The sequence below is a fragment of the Lagopus muta genome, chromosome 15, assembly GCF_023343835.1.
Source record: "Lagopus muta isolate bLagMut1 chromosome 15, bLagMut1 primary, whole genome shotgun sequence".
In the NCBI taxonomy this organism is placed as follows: Eukaryota; Metazoa; Chordata; class Aves; order Galliformes; family Phasianidae; genus Lagopus; species Lagopus muta.
Window position 1 is genome coordinate 13,226,010 of NC_064447.1, and position 26,821 is coordinate 13,252,830.

The 26,821-nt window shown below is 43.4% G+C and overlaps 1 protein-coding gene across 2 annotated transcripts in view; it reads left to right on the forward strand.

The window, feature by feature from the left end:
* PRKAR1B (protein kinase cAMP-dependent type I regulatory subunit beta) overlaps positions 1-26,821 on the forward strand; it is an 87,974-nt gene that overhangs the window by 56,080 nt on the left and 5,073 nt on the right. For both annotated transcript variants that reach the window (XM_048961486.1, XM_048961487.1), the window contains exons 7-9: positions 850-1,008; positions 8,424-8,484; positions 12,893-13,014. In XM_048961486.1, the coding sequence (XP_048817443.1) occupies positions 850-1,008; positions 8,424-8,484; positions 12,893-13,014 (342 nt within the window). The remainder of the gene's footprint in view (positions 1-849; positions 1,009-8,423; positions 8,485-12,892; positions 13,015-26,821) is intronic.

A 26,821-nucleotide genomic window follows, 5' to 3' on the forward strand; every position in this document is an offset into this window, starting at 1 on the left:
AGAGGGCTTAATGTGGAGGTTTAGAGCAGCAAGGCTTCAAGCAAGCTGCAGAATACACAACCCATACCAGCCTTAGAATGCACGTTATGTCTCATGGTCTGTATCATCAATGGCAAATAGAGCCCTGTGTAAAAGACCTTCCTAAGTCCTCTTTTCTGCACTGAAGATTTTACATAGCACCCAGGTGTAGGGCTTCTCCAATTATATGTCTCAAATTATAGTGGTATCGACCCATACTGTATTTCAAGAAGATATATTGCCTAAGCAGCCTTTGGGTGAATTACTGCTTCGTGTGTTATGATTCCTGAGTTATGGAAGGGTAATTCTGTAAAGGATTTGGGAAGCTACCCAAATCCAACGCACTCGGTACTCCTTGCTAAGGGAGGAGATTCTGATACATTTATATGTTGGAGGCACTAAGCTTAGGGGGCAAAAAGAGTTTCTTTTCCAAAGAAGACACCCTTTTTTCAGTGTTTTTCATTTCATGGCCATGGTGCTTTTCAGCATCCCAAAGCCAAAGTTGTGACAGTTCTGCTTGTTGACTCTCTAAGCCTTGAACACAAGAAGAAAAGCCTGGTGCCAGTTAACCATGGGAGCTGGAATTGTGGAGAGAACATACGGTCATTGTGCTGAAGCAAGATGACTTGAAATTCTGTCCACAAAGCAGGTGGTTGCCCTCTTTTTGACTGACCGAGGAAAGTGTTCTGCTCTGGTTTTCTTTCAGTGCCCACAGCACTGACTATTAGAAAGGAAATTGCCAATAACTTGATAGGTAATGGGCAGGAGGAGGGAATGGCGTCTAAGACCCTGGTCTCATTTTGCTTCTCATTTTGTGTTCTGCTGTGACAGGTTTATGTCAATGGAGAGTGGGTCACCAGCATTGGAGAAGGAGGCAGCTTTGGGGAGCTGGCACTGATCTATGGAACGCCCAGGGCTGCCACGGTCAAGGCCAAGACGGATCTCAAGCTGTGGGGCATCGACAGGGACAGCTACAGGCGCATCTTAATGGTGAGTTTGTGGAGAATGACTTGTTTATGGAACTGATATTTTTGCTTTCTTCTGTAGTGCCAGTGCTACTCTGCTCAGATTGCACTGATTATAGAAAGCTCTGTGGTCTCTGTTCCTAAATAAAAGAAAGGACATCACAAAAACATTAAGTAACTAAGTGAAGTAAAAGGTGACAATGTTCAGCACAAAGATGCTGACTCAGAAATGCAAGTGAATAATATATGTAATAACTGCTGTACATGAATAGCTGCAGACAGCTGTGAAAGCTTCAAGAAGCCTCCAGTACCCACCTAAGCTAATGCAAGTCTCCTCATGTACCTCAAAATATCTTTCATCACTACACCTTGCCTATGAGGTCTTCCAGTTTGCTTTATAAACTGTTCAAGGCAGACAGTGCTAGGGAAATTGTAAAATAAAGCCTCATGTAGACTCCACCCTCCGTCTGGTTGGCCAGCAGACAGCTGCATACATCACAGGATGTGAAGCTGCAATCTGTGCTGAGGGCTCATGGCTCTGCTCCTTTCAAACTCCTTGGTCTCCCCAGCAAAGCTCAGAAGACCTTCTGGGCACCTGGGCTATGTGCTAGCTTATGGATTTGCTGCCAGTTCTTGAGTTGTGAGTTTAAAATGGAAATTCCGATGATTCACTTTAGCAACATCATAACTTTTTCGGGTGGTGTTTGTTTCTGATCTCAAGGTGTGTATTGTTTCCTTCCCCATAAAATGCTCCTCTTTTCTTTTGATAATTAACAGACAGCTCTACTTAAATCTTACTTCTTTCTCTATAGAATTTGTCCCTAAAAGATGCGTTATTTCATTATGGGAGGAAATTAAATTATGGTCTCAGCATAATAAAGGATTGCGCATTTTCAGATTGTATTTATTTCCAGTGGATGTCACAGGTAACTGAAAAATCAGCAAAAGGATTGAGTGGATTTTACAGTTGAATGATTAGTTCTTAAGAAACGGAGTGTGTGATCTTTGTTTATACCTGTAGTGACTGTTGGATGTCTCTGTGAAGCATTACTGTTTTCTCTCCTTATTCCATTATCTGAACTCTCTGTCACATAAATGAACATCGCACTGACATCCAGAATTCAGCTGATGGAGATACACTCCATGCCCAGATGTCATCTTGGTAGCTGCAGGACAAGATACAGGAATAGTGGTGACAAACACACGATCCTCTCTTGTGTTGTTAAGCAGGGTGAAATTCTTCAGTGCTTCCCAATGGAGAGAAGCAGGCAGCAGTAACTGAGACTTTTCTGCAAGATACTTCTGTATTTCCCTCACAGCTGGGACCATTAAAAATTCAATTACATTCAACGCTCAAACATCATAATTGTAATTTTCCCAGTACTTAGATATGAAATATTTCAGGCAGCGAGGTGAATTAATTGCTGCAGGTATTGCAGGTGCCCTGTTTCTCGCGCTGTCCACTTCAGATGCAATTTCCTTATCCATACTACATGGATTCTGTCATCTTTTCATTTCTTTGTACGTGGATAATTCCTTGGCTGTAGGTGAAATGAGACACCTGTCTCCGTGCATTCATGTGAGGGCAGGTTACAGTGTCTCTCTGCACATTTCCTCGAGCCCAAGAATTAATTACATCATGTTTCAGTGGTTGTATTTCATACTTGAGGCTAACTCCACCATTACTTGGCTGGTTTTGCTGTAGTTGGTTTTAAGAGGCAGTAGTTGGTGCCTTTCAAGTCCCAGAAACACGATTTCCTGCCATTTAGCCTCTAACCTCGTGTTTCTAGAAAGCTGCTGGATATTTTAGATGTAGAATTGCTTCTGATTTTAAACGAGGAGCAGCAACGCTTAGGATAACTTTTGAAATATATCATTTACAGTGATTTGAAAACTGAGAGGGAACAGCATTTTTTTAATTTATTTCCTGTTTGCAAATACTTTTGTCCAAAGATGGTGGTTTATTTTTTTCTCTTCTGTAGTCAGATAAAATCCCTCCCTGACCCGTGATGGTTTTTCCTTTTGTCTGCATTCCTTCCTGGCCGTGACCAGTCCCATTTTTCTCAAGCTGGCATTGAAGTTTTATTCAAGTTGTAAATATTTATTTGTGAATCATGCCTTCAGGTCTGCCCTTGCCAAAAAGATTTTATCCTGTCATGAGACGTTGACTCCGTGCCTCATTTCTCCTTGCAGGCTCTGCTTTGGTTCTTTGCTTCACACGCAGTCAGTTCTGGTTTGTGTTTCTGCTCACTGCCATTTTCCCCACTTACCTGTCTCATCCATACTGACTGCTTTGTGGGATGAATAAAACGTGTGACAGGAGGTTTGGGAGTTTTGGTTTCCCATCTTTTTGGGTGGACAAAGCCCGATGCAAAAAGCTCCTGCTGGCTTTTAGTTGCCTTTGTCAGCCATTTATTACTTGAGACTGTCCCAAAAGGAGCTCTTCAAAATAGATGTTTTTCTTTATATTTCATTGCCTCAGCCCAGGTACCCTGATAGCTTAAGGGTCACATTCAAGTTTGTTTTAGCAGCTGTGATGGTTGTAAATGCTGGGATCATTCTTTTTGTTAGGATTTGCAGAGAAACTGCTTGACTTTCATTGCAGTCCTTCGCGAAGTGTTACAGCATGAAATTCATTGTATCAGATGGATTGCAAAAACCACTTCAGCGTGTTCCCCCCTCAGTGCTCTCACAGATTTCTGCACGTCTGTGTGTCCCATTTGTTACATAAAAGTATCTGTGCTAAGCTGCATGCTTTTCACACTGTTGCAGTTTTTTACCCACACGTTCTCTGCGTGCTCACCCACAAACACAACTGTGTGTATGTGTTCTGTATTTATTTACATTCTTCTGGGAGAGATGCAAAGGAATTTTTTGCCTTAGGATTCTTATCTAATTCAGTTGCTAAAACGTTGCTGCTTTCTTCTTTGCTATTGGGATTCAAGAGCATCACAGAGTGGGGAACATCCCAGGGTAGTACAATATTTGTATTCTAAATATGGCAAATACCACAAATACCAGAGAAGCAAATGTCTGTATCCCTACATCAGATTGATCCCCCAGACAATTCAGTTCCCAGACTGAGGAAATTTGAAGTATTAATTTCTTGTAATTTCTTCTGCAACAGGGCCTGGTTCAGGATGATTTAACTCTCCTATGGTTCCCATGCTCCAAGTTACCTGGCTCTGAGAGTGAAATTGCATTGCATGCAGTACTTTTTACTTGTTTGGCAGATTTTGCTCATGGAAAATGAGCTATAATACTGGGATATAAGCAGTGACAAGGAAATGTTAGACAGTTCCTAATTTTGTGTCGCATTTTTTTAATGGTATTTTGGCTTTGTTTTGCCATCTCTTCAAAGCTTTGAATCTGAGTACACGTTCTTTAGCAAGTGCCTTTTTCCACTGAGATAAAATCAAGTCAGGAGGACTTAGCATTTCCATAAAATGTAGATTGCATGCTTGCCAAAACATAAAGCAAACATGAAGCCTGCACTCTCTTTAACATCCATGCAGCCAAGGTCTTGTGGGGTATTCTGTTTTCAGGGCCAGTATTGCATTGTTTTGTTGACTTTTTTTCAGGCTCCTGCAAGAATGTACACCCTAAGCATCGTTCAATATCAGGTTTACCCAGGGATTAACCAGGGCTGGAGCAGCCCAGAAGGCCATTCCAGTGCTTCCTGCCAGCTGCATACCTGCCAGCATAGCTTTTTTATTTGAAACTTGAGCCACGCTTTGCTTTTCGGTAGCCATTTGTTGGGCTTCTTATTGAAGGTGGGGATTTCTAGGAAGGACCCAGTCAACTCCTGCCAACCTGTCTGCAGTGTCAAAGAAAGGGAGCGTAAGAGAAGGCACTGCGAGTGGTGGAGAGTGCAAGCTGGAGTGCTTGCAAAGAGGCAAGCAGAAGGGAAGGAGGGCAGAGATCTGAGTAGAGAAATGGGGAGGAACATGGAAAAAGAAACCAGCGGAAATGAAGAAGAGACAGCTGGAAAATAGATGCATCAGTCCTATTCAACACGATGTGTTGTAATCTCTGCAGCATTCATTTTTTATAGCCTGTGTATTTTTAAGTGGTCCTCAAATGTCTTTGAACACTTCCCTGGTTGGAATTGGCAAACGCAAGTGACTTGTTTCTCCTTGAGACTGTTTCAGGGAGCAGCACTGCAGCTTAGAACATTAACAGCACTTCACAGTCAATGAGAACCCCTGCTTTAAGGAAAGCTCGTTCAAGTCAGCTCTGAACTGGGGGGAAGCAGAACAAAGGAAAGTGGGGAGAGGAGAAGCAGTGACTATTGAAATGCGAAGATATTAATAGGTGAGAAAAAGCTGAAGTAATAAAGGCTTTCTAGAACATGCCATCAAAAACCCTGCCAGTACAGAATTGTTCGTGTACATTACTGTTGTTACCTGGCTCAGTCAGTAAGATTTTTGCTTCTCTTGGGGACCTTTTTTGAAAGAGAATAAATCTTAAGTTGTGAAAACCTCTTTGATATTCATCTTAAAGTAGATTTTTGTAATTTTCTCCTATTACTTTGAGTTATGTCAAATTATGCTGACTAAATTATCTTATCTAAAATATGTGTAGGTGCTGTCTGCTTAAAACCTTTACAAGCATGCATGCTAGTTATGAGTATAACGAACCTATGATCTTGGTGCTGTGCTGAGCTACACAGGCTGAAGTTGTTTAGCTCTTTCCATTTTAGCTCTCCCCAAGGGTTTTAGCAGTTCTTCAGGCTTGGTGCAGCTTTGCAGCACTTCTCTGCAGAGGAGGTGCTCAGGCAGGATGTGGCAAACCAGCAAAGTCACATCAGGGCCATGGAGGTAAGACTTCACTCCTGAATAATGTCTTTGAGTGCACAAACCAAGGTAGCCTTGGCCATCTTCTTATTGCAGGATGATGTTGCAAACCACATCTCACCTGCTGTCTCCCAGTTTGCAGATACCATTGCTGTCTGCTTCTGGAACATTGTGAAACTACTGCATACAATCAAATTTAGTACATGTCCAATGAGAGTGCTGGTTGACACTTCTGCAGAAACCACTTGGAGGTAGGAGAAGGAGTGGATGATGGAGTATGATGGAGTTCATACTCATGAGTAGTTAGACCAAACAAAGCAAGTATAGAAGGGAAATTGTGAGTGAGAAGTGACACTGCATGTATGGCCAGGGATAAGAGGGGAATATTAGGCTGATCAGTGAAGGTGGGAAAGTAGGCAGTGAACGTGTTCTGTTTTTCTGATTCATGGGAAGGAAGGACGGTTAATACTTATGGAAATAAGCTGCTTGTAAGATTTCTATTGCTGTTTCTTTTTTTTACCTTATATTAGAGTAGTCTCCCCAGATCTCTTCCCCTCTTTGTGTTTATGAGAGCTTGAGCAGGAAAATGCACTTCAGTGAAAACAAAGCAGTGTCCTGGCCCTGGTGAGTGCATGAAGGTGAGCCAGACTTCTGCCTACTGGAGGAGGAGTGGGGATCCAGCTGTGTTGTCTGGGAACCAGTTACACATTAAGGGCAGTCCCAGTTGTAGCTGAGGTTCTCGATGCTATCACAATACAAATAGTAGCACATTCAATTAATTAGTTCCCTTTCCCAGTTGTCTTCAGAGTGAGTTCTGTGTCTCTGCACTGGCTTAGTTCAGCCAAGATCTAACACCCCATGGTCCCACAGTGATGGGCTCTCACTGCCCAGCCCTGCCAGGATGCCAGCAATTCCCACTTTCCTGGGTCTCGTCTGCATCCCTAAATACTCCAAGCTGTGGTCAGGCGGGACTTATGGCCACTGATTACTGCTTCTTAAAATTCATCTGTGTCCACAGTCATTTTAAAAGCATTTTCCCCATCTGTCCCTGGCTGCCCTGGCCCATCACACTAAACCACCAATCTGGTTTTCCACAGCTGTCAATTTTGCCGGTCTAGTTTCCACTCGATTGCAGGGAGGAAAGCAACAACCGCGCAGAGTCCAGCTTTCCGTTCTTTGTCTCGCAGTGAGCTGTCAGGATTTGGCGTGGTTTGCAGAGCCTCCTCCGTTTGAAGTTCATTTTTTTCTTTTTGGCACTTCAAATGCTCCAGGGGCCTCCGAGGTTGAGAACCAGGTTTGTCAGACAGAGAGGTCAGACCGGGGTTACTGATGCTATCTCCGGGAGGGGAACTGTCATCACCGGGCTCAGAAATTATGGGGGGGTGTAGAGGGGGGACACTGGGAGCTGGTGCTGCTGGTTCAGAGACCCCGGAGGGGCTTCTGCTGCTGCTGGGGTAATTCCAGAGCAGAGGTAGCCTGGGAGAGGAGGGTAATGTTGGAGGGCAGCCGGCAGCTTCTGCTGGTGCTCCTGTTAGGAGCTGGAGCTGCGGCCCGGTGCTTTGGTGGAAGAATTGCCTGTGATTTGGGGTTGTTGGATCAGGCCCCACCTGAGCAGCACTTGTAGGAAGAGAGAATACAGACACTGACATTTGCTTCTCTCTTCTTTCTGGCCTGAGAATAAACGCCATCTTCATTTCCCTTTCTTCAGAAGATGAGCATTGTCACCTCCACGCTGCTCTACTCCTGTTCTGTAGGTCTGGCTCATAGGCACCAGGCAGCCTCTGACATCCACCACTGTCTGTCCAGTGAGAAATGACATGGGCTGTCGTGTACAGGAACAGCACAGTGGAAGGGATTCCTCTTTGCTACTTCCAAGTCACTGCTGTCACTGCAGGAGCTTTAGCTTATTACTAATTTTTGTGTTGGTCATGTTGCATTGTATATATTCGTAACAATGTGTGACAAAAACACTTTCTGGAATGGCTCCTCTGTGGAGCTTCATGTAAGCGTAAGCTTTTCCTGGTAATTTATCACACAAAAAATCCGAATTGGGAATGACTGTGCTGCTGACTGTGCATACATTGGTGGATTCTCTGCTCCAAAACATCTACATTGTGTTAAAATGGTAGTGTGATGAGGTTGCTCAGCAGGAGCAATACATACAGCTCTGTGCAGGGTGAAAACACAGGCTGGCACACAAACACTCCTGGCATTAGAGAGTTTCTAACCTGAGAGGATGGGATCCATGAGGGGGGCACTTTTATGCACTTTATCATTGTAACCTCCCTTCTTGTAGGGCCTCACTGGTAACAAGATATATATTGAATTAGCTAAGGAGTTAATTGATGAAGCTAGATGTGTGCCTGCAGTAATGGACACAATTCATCCTTGGTGTCCAGTAACACCAGGGAAGTCGGTGAAGTCAGTGAAATTACACCAGGGCTGAATTTGATTCCTTCTGTCTTTGCTTATCAGGAACACAACTTGCCCAGACATTTTATGGGGAAACATTTGCCTTTGGCTGTTTTTACTGGCTATGCCTAAGATTTGGAAGGAGAAGGGAAAAAAAAGCAGCCGTAGGAAGAAATCACAAAAATACTTTGTGTAATGCCCTGCCTTCTTTTTCTCTCTCCTTTAATAACAGGGCAGCACACTGAGGAAGCGGAAGATGTATGAAGAATTCCTGAGCAAGGTCTCCATTTTGGGTCAGTTGCCCTTTGGACTTGCATGTTCGTTCCTCTGTTGTACATGCTGGCTGAGTGAATTTTGGTCTTTGATGGCATGATGAAAGCAGTGGTGGTCAAACAGGAGATCTCACAGCTGCACTGTTTCCTAAGGAATGAAAGTGTAAAGAGCCCTTTTTAGGAGTTGTTTTTCTCATTCTTTAATAAGCAGTGCACATTTCTTTGAAAGGCAAATCTTTCCTTAAATATGTGAACAGACATGCACCGGTAACCTTTCAGTAGCTGCTGCTGCAGTAACTGCATGTGGATAGAAGAGAAAACAGAACAGAGTGACGAATTTGTCATTAAGTCAGTTACATCCTTCCAGGTGGCAGGTGAGAAGCTTTTTCCTGCAGGAATCCTATATTTATGTGCACTAAGCAAACTAACCTCACAAATCAAAATGGGCCGAATTTTTTCTTCTGTGTCTTTTACAGCCTCTGTCTCACATTCTTAAAACATCTGTTTAGCTTCTTGTCCTTGGATTTTGTTTCCCTTTGATTAATGTGATAGCCACGAAATTCAGACATGTTCTTGATGGCCTTCAGTAGGAAAAACAACAAACCCGTAATGCCGGGCCAATCAATCACCATTAGCAGAACAGAAACTTCTAATAAGGAGGACGGTGTTAGTCAGTGCAATGAAATGTTGGTTCTGTATGAGAAACGTCATGCTTCTACTAGGGCTATTTTGAAAAAACAGTTGAGGATTTATTTCCTACATAATAAAAGTATTTGTCTTCCTATTTAAACACTTTCTGTTTCATGCTTAAGATATTCCTCTGTGATTTGAGCTTATGCACCTGAAATATGAGAGTCTTCATGAGAATAGACTTGAACTTTGGAGAGGTGCCTGCAATATTCAACTATGTTTCTCTGCTTAAAGTAAGCCAAGTATATAGTATACTTATTAATGAAGTGTAGATCATTTAAGTGCCTTCTTTTATGCTTGATTTTAAACTTTCTGTATCAAAAGTGTTAGCTATACTTAACTGCGGTGAGTTTTTAGAGAAAAAAGGATCTCTGCACCTGTAATAATAGGAAGCAATTACAATTTGAGACATCTCAAACCAATTCCAGAGTAGAACAGTTACACAGAGATGCACTTCCTCAATCACGTGGTTTGCAAGATAGTTATATCCTACTTTGTAGAATGGTTTTTCAAACTCAGTAAGAAATGAGTGAGGACTTCAAGACTTGAAGCTTTTTTTAAGTACAGAAAAGACCGGACAAAATAACACATCACTTCAGGAAGAAAGAGAATTTAGGTGAGACGTTGAAGGATTTATTTCATGCGTGTGAAGAGTAGATGGCAGCTGGAAAACAAAAGTATTTTAGACATCTCAAAGTGGAAGGAAGTCAGCATCGCCTCGTGCCTTAATTGGTCAGAACTTGGTGATTTCTTTACAAGGCCTGCCTGTGTCTGTAATTACCTCTGTAATTGTAAGGGCATAGATTTGCATGAGGGCTGCTCTGAAAGTAATGCCTCCTGTTTTGTTATATTGGCTCATGGCATCAGAGGCAGATGTCGCTGGGATGGCAGCAGAGCCTGAACCTTCCCACCAATATCCCATTACATTTTGTGACCACGTGACAGATGGCAGCAGAGGGACAGTCTGACAGGGTGGCGTCTGGCATGGAAGTGAGTATGTAGCAAAGGTGTGTCACTGAATTCCTCTGTGCAGAAAAAATGGCCCCACTGACATTCATCAACACTTGTTGAACGTTTCTGGAGACAGAACAGTGGACGTGAGCACAGTGAGGGGCGAGTGGTGCATTTCAGCAGCGGTGACAGCAGTGTGAAGGAAAAGCCATCTTCTGGGTGGCCATGCACAGCTGTCCCACCACGAAATGAAGCGGGCTTTGATCAGCTCCTCTGCACAAATCAGAAGGTTATGATCAGGGAACTGTGTATGGAGCTGAATATTGGCACTGTCAGAAATGGTGGTAGATCATTGGAAAAGCAGGTGTTTCCCACAAAAGGAGCAGAATGAACACCACATGCAAATTTGTCAGGACCTATTAAACCAATACAGGGCTGGAGGTGCCAGTTTCCTGGGTAGCATCATTAGTGATGAGGAGTTGTAGTGTCACCACTATGAGTCAGAGTCAAAATGGCAGCCTGTGGAGTGGCAGTGCATGAATTCCTTGTCACAGGAAAAGGTGATGATGCAGCCCTCAGTGGGTGAAGTGATGTGCACTGTGTTTTGGGGTAGGAAAGGGCTGAAAAGACAAACAGGCTCTTGTTCACCACTGGTGAAAACGCACAGCTAATGGTGATGACCGTGTTGAAAAGCATTGTTTGGTAGCTTAGAATTTGCCCTGTCAAGTAGTGTTATTGTGCTCTTTGTAGCTGTAGTAGTTTCCATAGAAATAAATAGGAGGCATTACTTTTGAAGCAACCTACTTATTTTTTTTTAATCCTAAGGACTTTTTAGGTTATCGGTAGCTGTCTGTCTAAGAAAGTATGTTGAAACTAATCAGTTTAAAATTTTTCCCTGGCCTTTAATTAAATGTACAATAATGAATTTGAATGTACAGTTTAGAAATTGAAAAGATTGGTCTACTTATTTGTTGTTTGAATTTAACTCTGCAACTCAAATGTTAAGCTGTATCGTGTACAAAGTTCTGTATGGTACTCTGCTTGCAAGAGCCATTAACCAGTGTATTTGTAGTGGCATAATTCCTATAGACAAAAGAGAGACACTTCATGACTAGAGCTGGAATTAGCTTTGAATTTTTCATAAAGGCAACTGAAGAAGTTTAAAGAGATTCTTTCTTTTCATTCTTAATTACTGAGCTCTTTCTTTAAAAAAGAAAAAAAAAAAAGAAAGAAAAAGCCCACTCTACTCTGTATGAAAGAGTTTTATGCTCATTTTTAGTCAAACAGAGCACTGTTTGAATGTGGCACTGATGGTATGAGCTTGGACTTTGATACTGATGATTCTACACGAAAGGCCACAAATATACCAGGACAGTCCATTCGTGATTATAGGAGGGAAACATATTAGGAGTAATTATTTCTCAAGTTGCAACAGAAAATGCACAGAAGCATTAAGTTGTGTTTTTGTCAATCAGCTCAAAGCTTACCTTTCGTGCCCTGATCACCCATTTGGTCTTGTCAGACTCTGTGCACTCTTTGGGCTCAGCCAAAGGGCTGTTTGGATTTTAGAGAATAACTCTTTCACATTCCCACAATGCTTCTGAGCACTGTATTGAACTAACTGCAAAAGCCAGAGTCTGAGCAAGCAACCCAAGTCTGGTCTTGTTGTCAGAAGCCATAGAAGCCACTTAAAATCGTCCAGTAATTCCTAATGAATTAAGGAAGAATCAGTAGAGCTCTAGTACATGAATGTTAGCTCAACTTTTGAAAGCTATGAGGGTTATATCGTTGTGTTATCTTTTCCTTTTAATAACTTCTAATCCTGTTGCTTTTCCCATTCAAATCTGATTAAAAAAGGTAAAAGTTCAAACACAATTAATTCTCTTGAATTCTCATGCAAAGAGGCAAAAGAAAGAGACACAGATTACCGTCCCTTATCTTCCCAAAGGCAGGACTGATAGAATTTGTCCCTAGGAAAGGCACTGGGAGGAAGCCAGCAGCCCAGGGCTGGCCGCTCTGCAGACTTTTTTGCCATGCAGGTATCAGAGGGAATGGTGGCAGCTGCAGGTAAGCGATAAGGACACAAAGCCACAGGAGCCAGGCTTTGTGAGTTCCTTTACTCATAAAACAGACTGTTAATAATTTCTTATTGAAGTTTACTTTGAAGTTTTATAGCTTTTTTTTCCTCTGAGCGGCAGAAGGAAAAGAAAAACAGTTCTTACACTTTTGTGTGCAGTCCCAATGGCCAAAATTGCAAATGAAACAGAGGTGCAGCTTTACTGAAGCAGACTGAGCCCCACTGCCACGCATGCTAACAGGGACTCGTGTTGGCTCCAGGAGCTCCTGATCTCATCTTTTGGATCAGCACCTTTGCAGTGCTTATTCAGAAGGCCATTGTTAACCATCTGAGAGCAACGCTGCTGCAAAGACACCGGGACTTGTTCTGGCATCTGGGGTGGGATGTGGCAGGAGAGGATCTCAGTCTTTCAGAACAGCTGGGCTGCTCCTGAGCATCGAGGCAGCAGAGCTGATCGCAGACCTAGGGAACTGCAGCCAACTATTCCTGTCCAACTTTCAAGATTCTTATCTGAGCGATTACTAAAGTCTAAGGCACAATGAATAAATGTATTCATGTTTCCCAACTTGAGGTTCGTGCAAAGTGCCTGGATGAAAGAAATGTTTCTTCTATAACAGAACCAGGCATATCGGGGCTGTCAGTTTATATATGAATCTTCTGCCAAAGTTAGAATCTTTTTATAATAAAGTTTTATGATCTTCAATATTTTAGAGTCCCTGGATAAATGGGAGCGGCTGACAGTGGCTGATGCGCTGGAACCTGTCCAGTTTGAAGACGGAGAAAAAATTGTTGTGCAGGGAGAACCTGGTGATGACTTTTTCATTATTACAGAGGTGAGTTTGGCACCCTGATCAGCTGTGTCTTTTCCTGGTAAAGATCAAGACTTTGTATGAAAGGCATTTGGTTTCAGTTTAATCTCTTACTCCAGCATAAATCCGAACTAACTCCACATAAACCGGGAGAATGACTCAAAATTCACATGAATTCAGACACCATTTCTGTGGAAATATCGCAGGACAGTCCTTGATTTCCAGGGAAGTGAAGGCATGGAGGAATTTTGAGGTGTGTCTTCTGTCTTTACCATTTGAAGGTTTCTTTTCTACTTCATTTTTTAGATTGTTCCAAACTGTCCGTATTTCACAAGGCTGGCCAGCCACACGGTGTGTTGATCTTAGTTCCCAGAGGGACTTACAAGGGAAATTGCAGCGAACATCTGTAGACTGGAACAGGAGACCTGATCTGAAAATGGATCATTTGTTCTTCGTTTTGCCTTAAACTCAGTCCAAATGGTGGAGCCATTTTCTTGTTTACTCTCACATAAGCAGACAGATCTGTCAGGCAGCTGAAAATACTGACATCTTTTTGGGAGATTATCTGACACTTCAGTTGCACCATCTCACTTCTGCAAACAGATGCTGATGGGATTTCTCCTCCTCTCTGGCATAAATATTTGTGTCCTCTGTATCTCACACAAATACTTAAACACTGTGATTTAACAAGTTATAGAAAGGCATTTGAGAGACTTTATTTGAGAGAAGGATAACAAGACAGCATTAGGATATGCTTGTATATGAGTTGAAATAGGAGTTTGGGACATATTTCTCAGTGCTGGCTGTGAGTGCTCCTGCACAAATCCATAGGCTGGCATGTGGCTGTGTGGTGACAGTTCAAGTGCACAGCTCAGGCCATGTGTTACACGACCAGCAATAAGGCAGTGGGGATACAAGGGGTAGTAGCTATCTGAATTCCTCTGATGGGAGAACGCGGGTCAGGTGGATGTAATGAAGCTAGTGTCATGGTGTTGCCTTAGAATCCAATTGCATGTACATGGAATACATCTTGGGTTCCATCAGATGCTGTGCTGTGACATGATTGTTTGGAGGAAAGAGACCTTGCGCCACGCAGGTGAGAAGGGGTTTGCACAGCACCCATTCCAAATGGTTCAGGGGCCAGCAGGTTTTCCTTTGCTGCTTAAGTATGAATTTTTGGACAGGTGCCTCTACCCAAGGCAGCCAAAATTCAGTTCATAATCAATATATGACACTTAAAATTCTATTTGTTTTTTCCCTCTTGAGTGTTGGATGCTGGTGACGAAATATTTATTTGATTTATGAACACAGTTTATCTCCTGATGCTCACAAAGTTGTCAGTGCAAATAACCACACCTGCAGAGCACACAGTTACACACTGAGGAACCTTAAATATGTGATGAGCCTTCAAATCAATGGTGAGGGAATAAAACCAGATTAACTGTTACTTAGGTGTTGTTTTTTGTCTCATTAATAAGATCTTTACTGTATAAGAAGAATTGAGGAACTGTTGTGCCTCTTTGGAAATGTGGAATTTTTATTTCTGTGAGTATTACTGAGCATCTTGTTACTCCTTGCAGCAGCATGAGACTAGAAAAACCTGATTTTCTTAGCCATCAAATTCCATATGGAAAATTGGCAGCTTGCTAAAGAATTACCAAAGGCCTTTATTTTCCCCCTATGAAGGAACAGCTGTAAAGACTTGAATGGGTAAGAAAGTATTAGCACTGCATACTATGTAATCATAAAGTATCTGCTCACCTCACCCATGCACTGTAAATCTTGCATAGTTTCTTAGTCTGGAAGTTGCCTGTACTGTTCTGCATTAAAGAATGAACGTCCAGTTATCAGCTATTTTTTGTGCTGCAGAAGTATTTGTGTCTTCTCACAGAAAATTCAAGATTTGTGCTTTAAATCTGATTTCACAGGAGTTTGCATCTTTGGTGTTCGATTGATCTGTAGGAGATTTGATACGAGCCACTGGGAGCACTGTTTTCTACAGACATTGGTTGAAAGCTGGTTTGTTGTCACAGTATGCCTGACAGTCATTATGGTCTTTCATATCTTTATTGATTTCTGTGGCTATACAGTCCAGAACACTACAAATGCAGCCAGTTTTTTGTCTGCCATGCATGCAGAAACCATTGCACGCATCAGCAGGACGCAGCCTCCTTTGGAGGCACTTTGCCACAGAATTTTTGGGCAAGATAGTGAGCTATTACAAAACATGGTTGTTTGCAGAAAGCCTTAGGCATATCAGTTACCAATTTGTAAGTCTTTGGTAAAGCCAGAGAGATCACCAGCATCACAAATATTGAGACTCCTGTTGTAAAAGGTTCTTGCAGACAGCAAGGACAGCGCGTGGATTTTCAGTTGTTTGCACCATTCTCTGTCATCTCCATAAATTGCTCATCCTGTGGGATGCAGTCTTTTCCATCCCCTGGTCCTGCAGAAGGACATTGCCAGCAGGGGAGCTGGCACGCTCGGGGTTTGCAGCCTGAAGTGCACCTGGTCACCTCTTGAAAGGGACACTTCCAGATCGAGTGGAAAATTCCTGATTGAAACCAGGAATATCACCCTTGTTACTATGGACAGAGGTAGATGGGCTCCCTTTTCTGCCAGTCATGCAGATTCACCTGTTCCCTTTTTTGTTTTCCTTTTGGTTTTTTTCTGAGAATAACCTTTTTTCGTGGCTTTCTGTCCAGCATCTTCCTCCATACCATGGCAGGGTGCAGGCTGCTGGAAGGACAGGCTCTGCGCATGGAATTGAAAGGCTGCAGCATGAGCTCAGCAAAAATACTGGAATAACAGAAAATGCATGGGGGAAAACCACGGGAAACCAGGCTTTGTAAGTCCACTGCTCACAAAGCTGTCTGTGGTCATTTTCTGGTAAAAATCTAATGAGAAGAATATTACCCTAAGATTTAAGGACTGCCACAGTTTGTCTGTCGTTCTGTCTTCGCAGGCAGCAGTGCGTTGCTTCCTTGCAGCAGGTTGGGTATTTTACTCATTTACATTTGACACAGCCTTCAACAAGATTTAGCTTAAGTATTTCAAGGCTGCAATTTTTTCCAGCAGTAGATTTTTTTTTTAATGTTTGTACCGTGTCCCTTCATTTGGAGATAGGCTGAGAAATGAATGCATGCTTACGGAAGCAAAGTAACTGCTTTTGTGAGATTGATTTACTGCACTTGAAACTGGTAATTAAGAAAAGAAAAAAGCAGCAGCCCTGCAGTTTTGTATTTTCAGATATTTCCAGGTCTCAGTTTCCCACTATGCTTTTCACACAACAAACTCGGGCTTTCCCAGACCAGACAGATGTGGAATGTATCTGTTGGATTCCAAGGTCATGGAATTATCCCATATGAGATTCCTGGCACAGAGGTGAAAAACTTTAAGCACCGTGAAACAATTGTTGCCATAAAGAATAATATTTTGGCAAGCGTAAATCATAACAGATGTACAGTTCCTAACAAATAAATTTGCAGTTGTATTGCACACTGCCACACTGTGTACCCAACAGTAGGGAGGATTTATTCATCTGACTTCAGATAAAGCAAATATTTTTAGCTAGTGTCTTAAAGTGGCAGCTTGCAAAAGCGTGTGAGCTTTGTGGAGTTAAACGACGTAGGAACTGCTAAGGCCCTTTAATGAAATGTTGTTTGAATGGGGGCTGATTTTTGTTCCCAGCTCGTGCTTTGCCACTGTTCAGTATGAACAGTAGTTCAGGCCATTTTAGTGGTGCTGTGGGACTGGAAGGAGATTTTTGCTGTTGTCTAGGTTACTGAACAAGGTAGTGGCAATAGAATTAAAAACAGAGGTTGGGATCGTGTACCGTTCTGTAACTTCAACTCAGCTTTGGCTTGGTGGCAATGCACCCTGAAGAAAAGCCCATTAAGCAGCAGCCAGAGCTGATGGGATCGCAGCCCTGCAGTGCCCTGCTGGGATTCCCAGCTCCCACCCCTCCCCACATCACATCACTTGGATCTTTTTGTCACTGCTGGGCACCATGTATACTGCTGTGAAGCTCACTGACTGTGCTAGAGCAGTCTTCCTGTATTGGTCGCATACTGAGTGCTCTCTGTGCTGTTTGCTTGCTGAGCTGCTGCCATATGGCCCTGATTCTTCATAAGGTTTGACGTGGCTTGAGAGAAATGCACACACAGATGCAAATGTATGCAGGTGTGGGAGGGGAGAAGTGCAGTGAGAGTGCCCTGCCGTGCCAGCTTGTGCTTGTCCTTAGTGTGCTGTATGTGCTGTCATCTCCTCTGAGGACAGTTTGGTTCAAGTGCTGCCTAAAGCAAAGAAATAAAACTGCGTGAGAAGCAAAACAATTCCAATTAATTGTTGGTTGAGCTGCCCAGTGATAACATGCAGCAGTCTAAAAATAAAAGATCTAAAAATAAAAGATAATTGGCAGGAGGAAGTTCAAGGAGAAGTGGACCCATTGTATCAAGCAGTTTCACATTGCAAATTTTATTGGAAAAATACTTCAAAACTTTTTTTCACTGTAGATGGGTATTAAGTTAGAGTGGGTAGTTCCAGCCTTCTCTGTGCACAGCTTGGGACTGGTGTTCTTCCCTGCTGTCCTTGTGGCTGTCAGAGCAGCCTGCAGGCAGTGTTACCCACCCCACACCTCTGTTTCCACACCAGTGGAAATAATCCTGATGACGCTCCATGAAGGTGAGCAACAGCTTAATGGGAAATCACATTAAGTATCCATTGGTACTGAAACTAGGGAATGGGAACAGCAAAATTGGAAAATAAGGGAAAGTTTTCACTGTCAGCACAGAAATCCTTCCAAAAATAGTAGAGTGCTGCCCAATTGATGGAAATTAGTGGAATGAATTGATAGTAATTATTGATCCAGCCAAGGATAGTGCAGATCACATTCAAAACAGCATGGTGCCTGCTGAGGGGCTGCTAGTTGTTGTATGCTGTTGATGTTTCCAGTCAGGGCCACAAACTGGCTCCAGTCTGGGCAGGATCCACCATGAGTTATTGTGACTGTTGAAAGCATGCTTGAGATACCATCCTGTAGGTGAAATCAGCATTTCCAACCCTGCTGACACTCTTGGCACGCTGTGGGGCATCTCTGCACAAATGGCTTGTTAGGTGGAAGAGTGTTTGTAAACCCTTTGTGCCATGGTAACGTGAAGGGGCAGAGGAAGATCCTTGGGCTCACTCCTTGTAGAATTGGCCCTTTCATAGGAAAAGGAGACTTGAGTCTTAAATTGCACAAGAAGCATCTGAAGATTTATGATTTAAAAGCTCTTTAAGAAGAAAAAAAAAAAGAAAAAGAAAAAAATAATAGCCCAATTGTTTCCTGCCTTAAATTGTTGCTCTTTGACATTCTAACCCAAGAGAGACCCCTTTGGCACCTACCCCTACGACAGGCAGGAGAACTACAAAGTAAACTTCTTCCGTACGGTTAATGAAGTCACTGCCTTAGGCACACTCTGCTATCACACCTGATAATCTCTTTAAAAACACAGTGTGATTAATTATTAATTAGGAAGATGAATGTTGTCTAGAAAAGGAGTTTCAAAGGCTGCAATCCGAACTGCCTAGTGTTACCAGGATTTTGTTGATACTGAGTATGTTTGTTAAGGGCAGTCTACAGCAACTCCTCGTATGCCTAATAAACAAAATATACCTAATAAGCAGAGCAAGCAGTTACTAAGAGCTTTGTGCTTTGCTTGTTTTTAACTGTGGAGACATTGGTTTTTGCAGAGCTCTTACAGGAAAGGTAGTCTGAGTTTTGTCACTATCACCTGGCTGTGCTCACAGTTTCCATTTGCCCCACATCAAAGTTCATCTGCATTCAGGATGGGATTTTTAATGGCTAGATGACATCAAAGATATCAACTGAGGCATGTGATTGGGTGCCATCCTGCCTGGGGACAGAGGTGAAGTGTTTTGTGAGCCCAAATGACTTAAATGCAGTCTCAGTCCTGCTCTTGTTGAGTTCACCCTGGGTTCTGTGAGTGATGGATGCATCAGGCTGCACATAGGTAAAACTTTGAGCATGCCCTTCTCCCTCCTCTGTTGGAAAGGGCCAGTATTTTGTAGTGAGCGAGTGGCTGCTCTCCTTCTTGTTCTACCAGCAATGGAGGAGCTGTGAGTCATGCAGCTTTCAGTCCTTCCTTCCATCTTTCTCCAGCCCTCCAATATCCGTGGCAGTGCCGGCTCCTGCAGTACGTCCTGCAAAGTCTGTAACCTCAGGAGCAATGCTGGATCGTTTGCTGAACGATTTTGTGAGACTTCAGATTAGCCAATATTTCTGGTCTATTTTAGAACTTTGCAGGTTTTGTTCCTCATTTGTGGCAGAAACCGGGACAACTGTATGTAAATCCTGTGAGTTGCTATGAACTCAGAATTGGAGAATAATGTATAATAGTTTAAAAATGCATGGTTAGAAAAGCGCCGTCAAACCAGTCATGACTCAAACTCTTGTCCACAACCAGCATTAAGCCCTCTTGCATCATCCTCCTCCAACACCATTCTGTTTAGATAGTCCTTATATTACAGAAAAGAAGCTTCTTTAATTTGCTGGGGAGAGAAACAATTTAAAAACAGTGTACACAGCCAACATTTAGCTTCTGAAATCAGATTCTCACCTGGTTCAGCACAAGCACATGGCCTAATGTGTACATAGGACAAAATAATTTTGAGAGTGATAATTACTGTGGTATAAAATACATTTCACCTTTTCATCTACTTATTTTATCTTATTTACCCACTTGTCTTACTCGAACATCTCAAGAACTTCATGGAGCTGATGCCCACCACAACTGTGTGATGAGGTGCATGAAGCACCTTCCACATTACAAGTTCCAGTCTGAAGCAAGAACACAAGAGTTAAGAGAGTTCATCATCCCTACTGAAAATCAGTCGGTCAGAATAGGGCACATTGCAGGTCTTGGAATTCATGGTTCCCACAGAAGGCCTAAGGTGGAGAGGTGTGTGTTTTATGGCCAGGATCGCATGGTACCCCACCAACTGTTCCTTCACGTTAGATTTTACTGCCCTCAAATGATGGGTGCTATTTTCTACTGCAGCTTACGTGGAACTAATTTGCTCTTTGTACTGCTGACTAAAATTTGTTTATTTCTTCCCTTGTTTTTGTATGATAGTCTTTCATAAGTCAAAAGTTGGGAACTAATAAAAATCCAAGATTGTTTTCTGGCTAAAGGAATTTTTGCAGTGTCTTTGGCTATGTAGTTCAAAGGATTTGTCTTCTCTTGGAAAGTAGCCCTAGAACTGCTGATCCTTAACTGTAAAATCAAAGCTGTCCCAAGAATGATGCTATCAGCACTCCCAAAGGGCTGCAGTGGCAGCTGAGGAGTGACATGCTATTGGTCTTCCAGGACTCTGCAACTGAGAACACTGCTAGTGCCAGAACCTCGAGGTACATGCAGGGCTTTCTGTGTTACCGTTTCACTGGGACATCAGTAAGCTTTTCTCTTAAAGCAAAACATGAGGAGGATGCAGTGCAACAATCCAGTTCTCAAAGGTTTAGAAGCACTTCTCTTTGCACGTGCTATATCCAAAGCAAAAAACAAAAGTCTATGGATGTCTCCCCAGCTCATTTCTGACATGGCACCTTGTGTAGGAGTCTTCAGTCTCATTCAGCTGCAATCTGAAACATCTGATTTGTAAACCCATAAATGGAAGATTTTGCTGGATGTTCAGCCACACCCCGTCCTCTTACCACTATGGAATATGTGGAAAATGGGAGATCATTTGGTGTGCAGAGATGTAGAACCCAGCGTTAATAATTGGCTGCTTCATTCTTGATATGTGTGTCTCCATCTCGATTTTCATCAAAATCATCAGTTTTCTTTGTGCTCAAAACTGACAGTGACTTTTCATGTATGTAATACTTTAAGGTATGGTTTTTGTTTTCTCTCGTCCAGTGGAATTTGCTGCCAGGGAGGTTTGGAGAAGCAGTAGAGGTTCCCACACAGTGAAGTGCCTCTGTGTGAGTAAGGAGAACAGCCTGGGCTGTTTACCCGACAGAATTTTCAGGAGGTTCTCAGGATCCTTAGAAACACTTCTGGTGTTGAAGACAGAGCTCAAAAGTCCTGATTCAAAGTATTTACCCAAAGTGACCAAGACCATGGTAAATGTAGAGTGAAGTGAAGGGCATTTCTGCCAGGAGCGAGGAGCTCCGTCCATAAGCTGACCTGAGGAATGCCCCTCTGTGTTTGGACAAAAATCCTGCCACATAGGTATGGCCTGGAATATAGTGGTGTTCAGCCTGGTGGGAAAGAAGTGGAGGGTTTCCTGATGCGTGGTGCAGCTCAGCCCTTTCTCTGGATCGTGTTAAAATTCCCTGAGACAGCTTTTATCCCTCCTCTGCAAAGATAATGTTGAGATGACTGAAATAATACATCCCTGAGGGCTCGGCCATTAGCTTTATAATGTGGATTTAGAGGAATGTGCAAGGCTCTCTGCACTGTCCTTCAGAAGAAGCACCTTTGATAGGTCTTTTTTTTTCCTTTTGAATTTCAGAATCACAAAATGTGGTCCACAAATACTCGGGATTCACCGACTGATGGGACTTTAAGAAAGCTTCCTATAGGGATTTTCCTGATCTCTGTGATAAGCTCCCCTTTCCCTTTCCCCTGCTTTATTCCAAGTTTTGCTTCTTGCCCTGCAGCTCTTGCCTTGGCTGTCCACAGCTGCCAGCCCAGCCCTGCTCACAGAATTAGCACTGAGACTTTAATGGTGCTGCCTGTCTCAGACTTCTGCTTGGTCTGCTTACTTCAGCATCTACAGAATGTTTTCACAAAGAAGCAGATGGTGGTAGGAGTAATTGGGCTGTAAAACAACATCAGCAGCTAAAACCGATTTTCACCAGAAAGGATTTGGTGGGCAGGGTGAGGGAGGTGCCCTGTTAGCGTGTGCTCTGTCCTTCGTGTCTGATGTCTGTAGGTGGTGGCAGGCTGCACTGCCTGCTTCCAGGGCACGGTAACTGTAAGGGCAGTCACAAATACCAACAGTTGATGAATAACCCATTATAGAGTCACTTTTATGTTGACTCTGTGGACATTTCCTGGCTTCGGAGAGAGTAAAGATAATGGCTAGCTTTGTAGAAAGAAAGAATCTCTAAAATGCAACATTTTTTTTCCTTTGTGACTTTTATGGCTTTGTACGCTGACATGTCGGAGGGAGGAAAACAGTGCATTGTTGCCAATAATCCACAGTGCTTGGCACAGACAGCCTTTAAAATCTGGCACCAGGAGGAATATTAATTCAGTTGTTTTCCCACAGAAGCTACTGATTAGTCAAGGCCAAGTATCCCTGGGATGATTCATTAAAACCCAGCGCGGAGCCCACCTTTGCTGAGCAGATCTGCTTTGCGTCACCACCGCAACAGGTGGATGGGATATGTAATAAGAGGGGCAACTCAAATTCCAAGAGCAAAGAACACAACTGGAGCCCAGCGCCTGGGCCGCGGTGCAGCCGCCTGGCGGCTTCCTGCCAGCAGCAGCTGGGCAAAGCCAGGCTGAGGGGCTGTCCTGTGCCCAAGGGCCACTCTCATCACCCATGTGCCTCCATCTCCTCGTTCCCAGGCCTCCCAGTGCCTGAGGGCCACTGGGGAGGTGGAGAAGAGGTGTGGGGCTGCCATGCCCTGAGCCTGGAGATGTTCCTTGCTCTGCACCGTGCACCTAGGGATGGCTCCTGGTGTGTGGATGTGCGGGCTGGGCTCTGCTGCTGCACCTCGAGGGCAAGACTGTGAACTCAAGAGACAGCAGAGCTTCAAGTTTTGATTATGAAAAGCCTTTCAGCAACAAAAAAAGTGTTCTCTGATTTTTATTCTTTGTGCAAAACCGCTTTGTTTCTCCGAAGTGTTGCAGAGTTCTCCATCCATGGGGCAAAGTGCAGCCAGAGCAGCGTGTTCCAATTCTGCTGGCTCTGCACCACGTCTGTTGGTCTTTCTGCCTGAATCCTGTCTTGTCCCATCCCTTAACATTTCTTTTGCTTCAGGGGGAGTACATTTCAGACACAGGACATGCTTAACGCAGATTGCCTTAAAGAAATACCGAAGGGGAAGATTGCCTGAGATGAACAAAATGATCTAAAAGGTCTTTCCATGTCAAATGTCTACGATTTTAAATAGTAAATGATCAAGGCAAAGGCATTTCCTGGTGATTAATGGCTGGCTGGGTGTAGTCATGTCTGGGCCTTAACCCCGGCCTCTCGTGTATCCCTAGGAAATGCCCTGTGGCACGGTTGATTCTGCTGTTTTAAAGCTGCACTTGGTTTATGATTGATTGTCATTTTTAAAAGCACCTTTTTGTTGGTGGCTGTTTTGGTGGCTGCTCTGCACAGCTTTGTTCCTCTCTTTCGAGCATGGATGTTATTTCTGAAGTGATGCAAATGTGCCTGGATAGCAGAACGGATGGAAGTTGAGATGTCCATGCAGTAGTCTCATGCAGGTGTGGTGTGGCTGCATTTCATTTAGTAGCCACTATGGCTGTAGAGCTTGGGTGTAAGATTGGTGCTGGCTGAGAAGGACTGCTTGCTTTCTGCCTTTGCAGGGTGGCAGCGTGCATTGGTGTTGTTGGGATACACAGCCAATAGCACATGGCATACTAGTGCTATAATGTTATGATGATTACACTGTGATAATCATATGCATTGTCACCAGAATGGTTGCAGAGTGAAGGTAATTTCTGCTGCGCTGCTCTCTCTGCAGATCACAGAGGTGTCGCAGTGAACGTGCTGCCTTTGGAGCTTATTTGACATTGTACCACTGAATCTTAAAGATACTGCCAAGGTGGTGGCTTTCTGAAAATCTGCTGAAATCAGTGAAAGGTTTCCAGGGTCACACCAAATTAAAAGGCCAGAATGTGCAGAAAGTCCTATTTCTGTGTTCAAAGCTGGCAGTAGCTGACATTTCCAATGCAGGCATTGTCCCGTCTCTCTGTGCAAGCTGCACTGAGCCCTAATGGATAGAGAAAGCTCACTAGAGATAAGCAAACCAAACAACTTCTTTGAACCAAAGTTGTTGAAGGTTTCACTTAAAGGCCGCTGAATTGATTTAAATGACCATTTTTTGAAGTCTTGCCTACAGTTAAATAAAATACTCCCATAATCATTCGATGTGAACAGAACCATTCTATGTGAAAGATCTTCTGATTCATTTGCTATCTGCTGTTTCTTCCATTCAGACCAGTAGGAGTCCTTACATGGAGTCTTGTGTGATTCACCAGGGATGTTTTGAGCCACTCCACAGCTTCTTCCTTCATCTTTTGTAGCAACTCTGCAAAGGTTTCATAGCGGCATATAATGAGGGTTTGTGTGACTGTGGAGTGAGGGGAAACATCTTCTGAATGGGAGTGTGTGGATTAACAAAGTGAGAAAGCAGAGGTATGTTCATAATAGTGATTGATAGAGATAATAGCAGTAGTGGATGGAAAAGCTTGACCTTTTTCATCACTAATTCTATAGAAAAAAAACACTGCATTGCTCTTTTTTACTGAATTGTGCAGAGGAAAATGAAGTCGACAAAAAAAGCCTTCAGAGCTCAAAGCCAGGACAGAAGTGCAATGGGGAATGGGGGAAAAAACTGTCTGCCGTTACATTTCTTAAGGGTAGAATTTTATTCTGTATACTAAGTGTACTGAAAGGGCATGGATATTGACACTGCATGTGGTCATCATAGAATAACTATTCTTCAATTTTAATAGTGATAAATACGTCTCTGTAGACCCTCATTGTATGTTTTAGTGACTGCTGTGTCTTTGAGGTGGGAGGTTTGACCAGTGGGAGCAGAACGTTAACAAGACTGACTTTTAAATGCCAAAGTCTAAGAAGGAGGGCTCAGTCTCCCTTCCCACCTCTTACTCATTGGTGCCCATTGCTGCACAGTGTTGTGCTGCTGGGAGCAATCCCATCTGATCTCTGAGCTTCCTCTGCTGGAATGGAGAAAAAAACTACAGGGTTTCCCCTCTGGCCATCTTGTTGAACACTTGCCTTTTATAGCCAGGCTACTCAGGCCAACTCCTGGCTACAGGATTTGCACTTAAATATAAAGATGGAGCTCCAGAAGTAGTCTGTACTACTGAGTACATGTGGGATCAGGCATGGGAATCTTCACGTTGATCCGGGTGTCTCCCTCAGCCCCGCGGTCTGAGAGTTTAAAAGTGAAACATCTATCAAAATCTCATTACTTTGGAGAGGGTGGGAGCGCATGGATTATAAACCTTATTTTTTATATCTTAAATTGTGGTGCCACATCCAAGCCATAAATTTTTACAAAGCAAACTGCTGATGCACTTGAAAGACATGAATAAGTGCTCTCAGCACCACAGCAGAACTGTTCAGGGGGAGTGAGCAGGTGCGTGGGGTGAGGCTGCCAGAGAGCGCTGATGGCACACTGCTTTTGGAGCTGCTACTCCTGTTGTTTTTGCAATAGGATGCCTGTATTTACTCGGAGAAGAGGAGGGGAGGTTAGTGATATCGGTTCCTGCGAATACAGGCACTCCCCAGTGACTGAAAGGGAATATTCCTGGATCCACTGAAGATCATTTCACTCCCGAGTGTCTGCTAGGAGAAAGACATGCCTGTCTGCTTTCAGTTTCGTATCACAAAGTGCTGATTTATTTAATAGTGTCAAACTTCTTCACAGTGTTTGAGCACGTGCTCTGAAAGTTCTGCTCCGCGGCGTAGGAGGCTGAAATGACTCGCCGTGTACAAGGCAGTGTTTTAAATTGAGCAGCACTAAACAGCCTGATCCTGCAAATCTGGGACTGTGCAGTTTGCTTCACAGAGCTGGATCCTGCCAGTTTCCGTGTGCTGTTTAAGGGGGAATCTTTTCCGCTGAGACCAAATGCTGTTGGGGCTGAGAGCGATAAGCCCCTTGAATCCTTGTTAGATAATGCCTGTACCTCCCAGGACAGCACCCAGGAGACTTACTGAGTGATGATAGCACTCATGTGAGGCTGGGTTTTGCTCTAGCGCAAGGACAGAAAGCTCAAAAACTGCAGTAGAAAGATTTGAGAAATAAACTGAAGTGAAATACAGCCACAAAACCTGTGATGAGAGCAAAGATAGGGGTCAGCACTTAAATAATGTGGTATGAGAACTTCATTAAGCGTATCGATAACGGTTGTGTATTATTCTAGTTTTGCCCTGCTCTGCTGGTACTGTTCACGCTGTTCTTACATACGTACTGTTCACGTACCACTGGACTCTTGCTCCAATCCAGTTAGAATGGCGCTGTTTCCAGAGATGAGGTACCTAAAGTGATGTGGATAGATAGTACAAAGTACATCTTTGTTTTCAGGTGGGGACAGCCTTCCTATGGGGCAGGATGGGGCTGTGCCTCGTGCAGGGGCCAAGCAGGCAGTGGGGCCATACAGTGTGTGCTCAGGAGTCAGGAAACTTCTTTTGTTCTGTGACAGACCCATTCTTGCTGGGCAATGGGAAGAGCCAGTGTGACTGCTAAAACAAGAGTGGAAAAATATGTATCTGGAATATGCATTGCTTTATTCTGCCAAGCTGAGTGTTTATTGTGGAGGCCAGACACATCTGTCCTCCTCCAACAGATAGCATGGTGTTTCTTGGATTAAAAAGCCCAACTGTAGTGGAACAGTGGAAGAAATTGCTTCAGAAGACTGACTTATTGAAACTCTATATCATACTGGCCCTGTCAAAAAAATATTAACCACCGTAAAAGCTGATACAAGAGGAGATGAAAGCAATATTGCTTGATGTTGTGATTACCTTTATGGCAGCGTGCTCAAGGTGAGCAGTGGGGAATTGACACCTTTTCTCATTTGACCTGAGCAGTCAGTCTGATTACTTAAGAGACTTT